General features: G+C 48.0%; 1 protein-coding gene across 1 annotated transcript in view; it reads left to right on the top strand.

Annotated features, from left to right (window-relative positions):
* The first annotated feature begins 378 nt into the window (after positions 1 to 378).
* Positions 379 to 10,428, top strand: part of BNC1 (basonuclin zinc finger protein 1) — a 28,686-nt gene continuing 18,636 nt past the window's right edge. The window contains 2 exon segments of the mRNA XM_075557305.1: positions 379 to 400; positions 2,646 to 2,731. Coding sequence (XP_075413420.1) covers positions 379 to 400; positions 2,646 to 2,731 — 108 coding nt within the window.

Below are 10,428 nucleotides of genomic sequence, written 5' to 3'. Positions count from 1 at the left end.
TTAATTTCCTCAGCCAGCTTCCACTCACTGGGAACTGGCTAAGCCCACGCCATTCTAAATCTAAAACCTGACCCGTCTGCTTCAACTCACAGTACAGAAGCCACTAAGATGTGCATTGAGTGAAGGCAAACACACATCACCACCAGGCTCAGAATGCACAAGTACCAGGAGGAAGGCACAAACAAGCATGAGGGGTCAGGAGGGCAAACAAAAGCTCGGAGTTGATGAGTTCTAAGAGGACATGACATTTGGGTAAGTCCTTAAAGGATGTTCAAACAGGCAGAACAAAGAGGCAGGAGCAAGAACAAAAGACCCAAACCCCGGTGAGCAGAGGAATCAAAGGTAAGCTATACAGGCATGTGTCCACTAACATTCATGATGCAGCCCATGAAACAGGACGGTATGTGGTTTGGGAATGATGCAAACAACCATGTCGTACATACACAGCCCGATCCTGCTTTTTCTTACACTTTTCTTGAAGCAAAGGAGCTTCGTGCCTGAGTAGTGTGGAACTGGCTGCGAGCGATTCCGTTTGGGATTTGGTCCTCCATCCACCTCACTAGCCATTTCTCCACATTTGATGTAAGTAGGTCCCTCTAGCAAGGCTGTTAGGCTTGAAGGTTTTGAGCGAAGTCGAGCCTTACTTTAGCCTTTAAGAGCTCGGAGACTAATTTCTGGTTTTGAGAATTGCCAAATCTAACAGGCTTAAATCGAAGGCAACAGCATTCTCTGATTGCCCACCTCCATGTGGCCGAATAACCTTTTGTTTCACTTCCAGATAGATACTTCTCCTATGCAGCTGCTATACCTGATTTACACCTGGTTTTGCTGCTGTTTGGGCGCCCTGATTCACTTCGTGGTTATCTTTTTGGAGGGGGGAAACTAAACAAAGAGATAAAGCTACACCAACCAAGAGATGCACAATACAGGAAATTGGAATCTGCTGCCTACGTCATATTATAGTTATATGATAGTAAGTATAGTATAGTACATACATAAGCCAGTAGCAGGTATTTATGTCTATTGAGATGTCTGTATGCTTATATATGTACTGTACCATTATCCATCTGGCAACACACTCACTTGGTGTATAAGAAACATGAAATACACATGTTGTATGCAGGAAGCCGTTTTGTTCCCTACATCCTGTTTTCCGATAGGATTTCTCAATTCTATTACAACCTTATGGCACCATGGATTTCCACGCAGTCAGACTTTATCCAAACAAACATTATGTAGTATATGGTTTTATTTGGGCTTGAAGTTCACAGAGCAAAGCCTGAAATTAACCTGTCACTCACATGACCGCATGTGCTAGAGAGCTCTGCAGGGTCTGGACTTTCACCAGGGCTTTCTTCCCTGGTGCTGCCAGGTGGGTTTAAAACATGGACCTTTAGGTTTGTGCCATCGAGGGACCATGATGAATGTGCCCCACACCTGTTAAGGCAGGGCAGGGTCCTTCACATGAAGCCAGATGGCTCTGTGGACTCGGTCACACGAGACACTCACACTTTCCTATTCATACACTGGCTGACAGCGAGCCCCTGCGCTGTTCCGTTCTCATAGATTATGAAAGGAGAGACTCTGGTTCCTGTTCAAGGATTTCTATCTGTAGCAAGGCAGGTAGAAGGAACGAACGGGAAGAGGGGCGTGCAGGGCTTCCAGGTCCAGGCTTGAGAGAATCCTCGTAGGGAACGTTGAAAGGGGAGGCGAGCGGTCTGATTCACATCGGGCTCTGCGTTTGCCCTGCCCCAGGGGAGCGGAAAAGCTGGGTCCTCCTTCAACAGCTGTGGGCGATCTCTGTCAGCTCTGGAAGTGAAGGATCCCGCTGTCACCAGCCTGCGGCTCCGGGCAGGCCCCTCCCCGTGTGCTCCGGAGGGCTCCGTACTGGTTTCGTTCCCCAGCACATTTGGTGGATCTGATCCTTGGCACCCACTAAGGACAGTGAAATCAATCCCGCTTTACGACCGAGGCTCAGAGTGCAAAGCCACTTGTCTGGTAAAGTGGTAACGCTGGGACTGTAACGCACTGGAGTGTGTGTGTGTGAGTGTGTGTGTGTGCGCGCGCGCGTGTGCGTGCAAGTTTCCCACATCCTGGGACACTTCCTCCTCGGGGAACAAGGGGCTGCGGTGACCAGGGTGGCACCCCGAGAGCCAAGGCAGGGAAGGCACACTTCCCCCTTGAGACGAGCGCCAGAGAACTTCAGAGCGTTTTGCTCGTCCCCGGGGAGAGGCAAACACCGACACGTCTGGCGCTTTTACCAACAAGTGCCTTCAAGCCCGGCGGGGGCAGACACCTCCGCGCCGGCCGCCGGCGAGGTCTCCGCTGTCTGCGGGGGCAATGGCCTCGCATCAGCTGCGCTGATTTAATGCTCATTGGGCCGCCGGGGCGGGCGGCGTCTCTCCCGGGCGGCGCAGCAGCGCCCGGGGCGGCGGGCGACGCGACAGCCCAGGAGGGGGAGGGGAGGGGAGGGGAGAGGAGGGCAGGCAGGAGGGGGAGGGGAGGGGGCGTCCCCCCCCCCGGGGCGCAGGGGGCGGGCGTGCGGGCACACGCGGTGCGCGGCGAGCGGGGGCGGCCACCGCGCGGCGCGGCCCGGACGCCCCGGGAGCCGCCCACTTGGCCGCGTCGGGCCCCGACGGCCTGAGCTTGGCTGCGGGGCGGACGCGGGGCGGCCCGGGCCGGGGGAACGCGCCGGTAGCCCCGGCAGTGCAGCGGCCGCAGGATGGCGGAGGTAAGCGCGCCCTCTCCTCGGCGCGGGGCGCCGCCGGGAACCGGGGTGGCTGGGGGGCCACCTGCGGCAGCGAGCGTGGCGTCCAACGTGAGACGCCGCCGTAAGGACGGCGAGAAGGGCCGCCGCGTCGGGGTCGGACGGTCGCCCGCGATCCCTCAGAGCCCGGGCGGCGGGCGCGCGTCTGCCTGCGCCCCGAGCGCGCCGAGCCGCCTCCGCCCTCGCCCCGTGGAGCCCGCGCACCGCCGAGGATGTCCCCGGCCCCCGGCCTTGTTTGTCTGTCTGTCCGTTTGCTTTTCAACGCCAGCGCTCCGCCGCTAACACGGCAGACGCGGACCGGCTCTGCCCGCCATTCGCTTCCTGGGGCGCGGCGCGGGGGGCCGCGGCTGGCGGCGTCTCGGGTCTCCCGGCGCCCCTCGCAGTCGGGCGCGGCCATCGGAAGGCGTCCCGGAGCGAGCGGCGGCCGCGGGGTCGGGGCGTGCGCCCGCCCGGGGTGAGGAAGGCGGGAAAGCGCCGGACGGGGGTGGACCCGAGGGGGGTCCGCTGGGGAGAAGGCGACCCAGAAGCCGGGCAAAAGCAAGGCGTGGGTGGCGTTGCCAAGGCTTGCCCGACCACGGACGGGAAGCGAGCGGGTGACGGTGCCCGGCGATTCTGGGGAGCCCAGTGCCCGAGGGGCGCCCCCAGCCCGCGGTTTAAGCGCCATCCCCTGCGCGCCTCGGCGGTTCCCAGGGGCGACGCGACCCCCCGGGCTGCGGCTGGAAGCGGGGGTCCCCTTCGATCCCCGCCCCGGGCGCCGGCGGCCAGACCCCGAGCAGCCGGGCTGCGGGGCTGTGCGCCCGCGCGCGGGGATGCGCCCGCCAGATGTGCGCAGAGTGGAGAGGTGAGGGCAGGAGGAGATCTGATATTAATCAGTGCGTAGCTCCGAGCCAAACTTTCTCAAATGCGGTGTAGGAACACGTTCTTCTCATTCAAGGCATCTCTGTGGCCGTGGGGCCGCCACCGGTTGAAGTTTGACAGTTAAATGGAACGCCAACTAGCAGCCTTAATGGTGTGAGGAAGCTTGTCTGCGTATCAGACACTCACACTCGGGGGTTCGAAGTGTCCCCTGGTTTTATGGCGGGGCTCACCGCGGCCCTTGGAAGACGGCATTTAAATGGGGCCAGACGCCTGGTCTTCGCCAGGCCTCTGCTGTTAACACTTAGGGGCCCGAAGGAAGCCTCCCGGGCGTCCCAGGAATCCCCCTCAGAGGTGGGGAGAGTGTGTGTGCGCGCGCGGGCGCGCGCGCGCGTGTATTTTAAAGGGTAAATATATGTTGTTACTGCAGCATTAGGACTTTAGATCTGGCAACAGGAAAAAAATACATTCCCATCAGAGAAACAAGGTTTTGGTGAAACAATACATTAATTTTTTTTTTAGCAGATTATCCTTTTGTTTGCTGTGACCTTTCATTCCTTGTGTGTTTGAATGTGCTTTTAGATTTCGGGAGAGATTGCATAAGGTGTCTTATAGATTGCTTCATTTGCAAGGACAAGCTGTGTGTTAAAAGTTTTGTTCAGTCATAGATTGGCTTCTCGATGGCCTCTTCTCAAATTTATTGATAGTATTAAAACCTCATTAAAATTATTTATGTCAAAATAATTTTATATCATATAAAAGATGATCACTCCAAATGCTGCAAATTGCTCTGGATTTGATTTTTTGTTCTAAGGAGGTGTGACAAGATGACCACCACTTTTTGCAATGAGGGAATTTTGATGAAAATCCTTATTCTTTTGGGAAGACTTTCACATAAAGATTAGGGGTCACCATTCGAAATTATGCCTCTAATAAATTTGCTAACTTCATTTTCACCAAGAAAGTAAGAACTGTATCAACTCAACTTTGTGTTGGCTGAAGATGTCCCTGTTCTCGTTAAAGGCTGAGAAGTGGTGAAATGATCATTTAGCATCCGTGCTGCTCATACCGGGGATCTCATAACTGTGTTCCCACATTTACATAATTCAGTATATCATCTGTACCTGTGCAGCCCCTTCGGTCTATTAAAATTTAGTGACATATTCCTCCAGTCAGAAAGTGGTGGATTTGGCCATTGATATCCTCTTGGCTGTAAAACAACTGTTTGTGTGCCTGGTTATAATTCACATTAGAACTGCAACCAACATGGAAGAATGCCATGGAAGCATATGGTTTACGGAGCAAGTGTTTGTTTTGCTTTATTTTTTACATCTCCCCCCAATACGTTCCATGCCGCAATGAGACCTGCAACTGAGTTTAGGCTCACAATCTGTACCTCCCAACCAGTATTACCCATTTGTCGAGAATCAAACCTGGTGGATGAGGAAAACCCATGTAGACTTCCCAGTGGAGCAAATAACAACTGCCCCTTCATCACACTCTTGTCATTTATGAATGACATGAATGTCATTTATGAATAAATATAAGCAAACTATTTTTTAAGCTCAGTTCATTAGTAAAATTCAACAACAGTGCGGGGCGCAGACTAGACTGTCTTTTAGCTTTGACGTAAGACTTCAGAAGTTATTTTCACAGTGGCCATTGAAAGAGTTGCCCTGAAGGCTCCCCAAGGTAAATTACTTGCAGGAGGAGCGGAGCTTCACCCTGGGTTGAGTTTTCTCCTTCACAGATGTCATTTAGAGTGAGTTACTTTTGCCAGAAACAGCCATTTTAAAAAAGAAATACCGTACCTAAGGTGAAATATCGTTACTGACTCACCCGTGTTTTGGAAAAGGGGATGCAGGGAGTTGACCATTTATTCTCTAAGTTTCCTCATAGTGAGTATATTAATGCGAACCTTTTATCCTTGTATAGTATTTGGTTCTTTATTTTTATGACTTACGAAGTGATAGTAAGCAAAGATAGGGCATTTTTCCAAAAAAAGAGCATCTAAAAATTTTTTTAATCTCTTTACACCTGAAAGTCTTTCCTCTTATCTTATCCTTTGAAGTCCTTTTTCCTAATTTTGGAAATTCCAAGCTTTGGGTGCGGCCCCATTTCTCTGAACAAACACATGCTGATTTTTAGCTCAAGAGGGTTCTAAACAGCGACAAGACCAGCTTTGCTCTGATCCAATTTGGGACGTTTGCATACTCTCAATAGTTAGAAGCCAATGGGCTGTCACTGTTCTTGCACATATGGACTTGTTGTTACAAACCCAGCCGAGCATATCACAAGGTGTGTGTGTGTGTGTGTGTGTAAGTGTGTAAGAGAGCGCGTTTCACTTGGTTGATATGAGGCAAAAGAGAAATGAAGAAATAAAACAAAAAGGGCAAGTCCAAATGGCCCGTTGTGGTGGAAAATGATTATCTCAGACAAATGTCAATTCCGTCTTTCTAACTTGATTTTCCTTCATATTGCTATATTATTTTGATCAGCTTTCTCTTGCAAATGATGTGCCATATAGTCAAACATCAAAGTTATTTTCCAGCTGTATGTCTGTAGCCCTCTGATTGCTTATGTTATTCATCATGAAGGTAATATTTTTATTCCATGAATTCTTAACATTTCATGTGTATACTAATCAGAGTTTTTAGACCATGATCAGAATGACATCGTAACGAAGCCTAATCTTTTTAAAAAACAGTTTTGAAAATCGACTTCTCAGGAAATCCCTAAAAGAAATAGGAATTTTTACTTAGAAATGTTCACAATTTTATCATTATTTTGCGTTGGTAACAATAGCAAAGTCGCTTTGCATGTGTAACTGACCACTTTAAATTATCTTAAAGTGTTCATGCCTTGTTTATTTTTTCTGTTTTTCTCTCCATATTGATTCAACTATACTATTCAGAAGTTCCCTACCGGTATAATTAACAATTAACATTTCTGTTATCAAAAGTTTCTGAGAATTAACCTCTTAGGTTTACTAAACTTAAAACTAAAGGGGGGGAAAATCAATGATATTTATAGTTCTATATTGTTACTTTTTAAAAACAAATGTTTGGTTTGGTTTCAAAGCTAATATTTGCATGCTTTTCTATTTTCCATTTTCAGAAATGATACCTTAAAGGGGAAAAAAGGCACAGATGTTCAATTATTTTGGCACAGAGTTTATACTTTGATTTATAGAGATCAAAAGGATGACTATTTTCCCCATTGCCCTCTTTGAAGCTAATAGCAAGAGAACACTGCAAGTATGTCAGGCATACTTTCTACTCACAGGTAGATTCAGTCCAACATCTGCCACCTGTAGGGCTTCCCACCTGGCCTTTCCCTCCCAGAGCCTCTCTTGACATGCTCAGTCCTCTTTGACCTTTCCAATCAAGCCTATGTTACATCGAGGAACCAGATTCTGCCTGCTCTCCTTTAGTGGCTTTTATGAAGGTGAGTCAAAAAAAATTACTACTGGGGGGGGGGTTCCAGTTCATATATCATGGGTTTATTCCAAATAAAATGTATTAAACAGGCCTCTGTGATCCGTGGATGGCTGCAACCAAGCAAGTTCTCTAAGGAATATGAGGGGCTTTCCATTATCTTTTAATTCCATTTTTCTATAATCTTGTCTTAGTCTTTTTAGAGTGCTCAGGGGAAAAAAAAAGTCCAATCAGCATCTGAGAGGACCCACCATTGGTAGGGACCACTGGGTTGGTTGGGACTCATCTGTCCCTATGTAGAATAAAGTGAAACACCTTTCAGTCCAGGCAATCTTCACAATTACTCTTGTGTTTGAGCCCATTGTTGCAACCACAGCGTCAGTCAGTCTCTCGTTCAGGGCCTCCCTCTTTTTCACCAGCCTTCCACTGAACAAAGCACCGTGTCCTCCTTGAGGGACTGGTCACTGCTGGCAACATGTCCAAAGCACGTGAGACAAAGGAGCAGTCTGGTTGTACTTCCTCCAAGACAAGTGTGTTTGTTCTTTGGGCAGTCCACGATACTTTCAGTATTCTTTGTCAACACCATCGTTCAAATGCATATGTTGTCCTTCACCCATCCTTATTCGGTATCCAGCTTTCATCTGCATACGAGCCGATTGAAAATACCAGGGCTTAGTTCAGACATCCCTTACTCCTCGAAGTCACATCTCTGCTTCTCAGCACTTTAAAGAGGCCTGGTGCAGCAGATGTACTCACTGCAATGAGAGGACCAATTGGGCCTGTTAAATTTGTAAAACAGGTCATCTCAGAAGACGGCGGCAACTGTATTTTAGGCATTTCCAAGGGGTAATCGACAGCTTTTCATGAAGGACACAGGACCATCCCCGAGTCTTTACTGGGAGGAAGATTTTAGAAATGGGCAGAAGGGTTGTCCCCTATCTAGACAACACACTGACCTATTCTTGAAGGGTAGCAAGGGCTGACCCATGAGGCTTCCATTGGAAAACCCTTCAGAATTCATTTAGTTTCCCAAATGGGAGCATTTTAAGGGAACATGATTTGAGTCCCTTGGGGATACTGCAATTCATTTTGATACCGAGTGACTTGAACAACCCAGCCTTCTATACGGAAGAGTTCCAGAGATGGAATTGAGGGTGCATTGAGGAGGGTATTTTAGAAACACTAGCTTCACATTTTGATACATTTGTCTTAATAAAGGCTTCTATGATTTTTGTAACAATTTTTTACTTACCCTCAAATATGTTACTAACAGTAAGTGGATTCTGAGGCTCCCTAAGCCAGTGGTTCTCAACCTTCCTAATGCCATGACCCTTCCATACAGTTCCTCATGTTGTGTCGACCCCCTGACCTTAAAATTATTTCAGTACTACATCACTGTAATTTTGCTACTGTTACAAATAGGATGACCCCGTGAAAGGGGATGTATCCCCCAAAGGGGTGGAGACCCATAGGTTGAGAAACGCTGCCCTAAGCCCTCTCAGCTCTGCTTATGGTAAACAACATCACCCACTGTTCAGAACCCCAATAGATTCATAGCCATGTACCCACTCCCTTCTCTGCAAGTTGCCTTTCAAGGTCGGCACTCCCAGGGCCAGTAACAGCTGCTTTATGACCCAGCCTGCTCTGCTGACACACTTTTTGTCCCATGGCGAGTCTCATTGTGCCTGGGAGTTATGGCATGTCCTGCACACACTTCGAAAGGTGTGTCTGCTTCCTCCTGAGCGAAGCCTCCCTCCTCAGGTGTCTCTGTTAGTCATCTCAGTCCAACGGGAATTTCTGAGAAATGGGCATTCTTGGTGTTTCCTGAGATTTTTTTTTAATGGAAAGTAACAAGCCATCAGGATGATAATAAAGCCAGTGATGTGTGATTTGCAGGTTCAACAATGACCAACTTTCACACTGTCCGGTTTCAGCTACAATCCTTAGCCCGTTCCCTCCACTGTTGCCAATACAGAATTACTTTAGCTCAAACCCTCAGCAAAATTGTATGTAAGTATTGTAATATGTACCTCTGAAAGATGAAAGACTTACTGTACAACAAAAACGCCTAAATACAACCTCGCATATACCACATAGTGCCTAAAATTGTTTACCATCGCTCTTTAATGTCATTCAGTGTCCAGCATGTGATCACATTGCTTTGGTTCATAAATGTTGCTTTGTGCAAATCAGAATCCAAGGACGACTTTTACAGTATCTCTTTTAACCTGTACTTCTATTGCTCTCCCTTTTTTCTTGCAATTTGTTGGGAAAGCTGAGTCATTCGTTCAGTCTGGAGTTTGATGATTTTATCTTTGTGGTGTCATTTAAGTTCATTTGCCCCCGTAGTGTCTGTAAATGAGTTGATCGAGATTCAGGATCGAACGCTGGGGTGGGGGTGTGGGGGAAGGCTAACATATGTGTTGGTGTGTGTGTCCTTCTGTCCAGAGGCAGTAGGTCTCATTCTCTGTTAGCAACTACAGAACGGTGGTATTCTAATGGCTCTTGTTTAGTCACTGGGATAACCGTATCCTTACCCAGAACTACAGTTTGTATTAAAAAGGATTCATGTCGGATTATTACCCTTTATCAGGTTTCAGAATAATTAATTGGGCTCCAACCATTGTCTGAAGGTAACCGATGCGTTTTGAATTTGTTTCAAGTATATTTTGGATTCCTAAATTTTAATACTGTAACTGACTCCTGCTAATTTTTATTAACTATATCGTCAGCTTGGTTGTTTTTAACATGTCAAGTTGTATGACTTTTATTCTCTAATAAAGCCAGGTGCTCCCCTGGGGCAGATACTAGAAATTATTCATATTTGCATCCCCATGAGGTTTCCCATAGTTCCGGGACATGGTAATCAAAGGCACTAAACAAGTTGTTATACAGCTGAATCCAACTGAGTCAGCCCCATTCTGTCAGAGGACAATTGTGCCCCATAGAGTTTTCTATGGTAGTGATAATCTTTCAGAAGGCGATCCTCAGGCCATCCTGCCAGGGTAGTGCTGGTTAGACTCCAGCAGCCAACCTTTCCTAGGTTAGCAGCCAAGTACTTAACCAGGGACTTCTTAGTAGTACAGGGGAAATGCTTTTAAAAACAATCAAAAGGCAAAAAGATAAAGAAAAGGTGTGACATAAACAACTCTCCTTATGGAGTGGGAAGATGATGCCAGGGGGTGCTGAAGGCCTGGCCCACGTATAAGTTTCTCTAGGTGGGCTTTAGTCCAGCGCTGCCAGGAGCAGATGAGTCACGCACACATAAGGCCCTCATGTGTTTCCTTCTCTCTTCTCTCGTGGCCGTATTGCTCCTTTATCAAGTCCTTGGTTGTACCTCTGTGTGTTTGTGTCTATGAAAAATGCAGT

This window comes from Tenrec ecaudatus, chromosome 9, assembly GCF_050624435.1.
Source record: "Tenrec ecaudatus isolate mTenEca1 chromosome 9, mTenEca1.hap1, whole genome shotgun sequence".
Classification (NCBI taxonomy): Eukaryota; Metazoa; Chordata; class Mammalia; order Afrosoricida; family Tenrecidae; genus Tenrec; species Tenrec ecaudatus.
The sequence above is the reverse complement of the archived record's forward strand: the minus strand, read 5'-3'. Positions and strand labels throughout refer to the sequence as shown.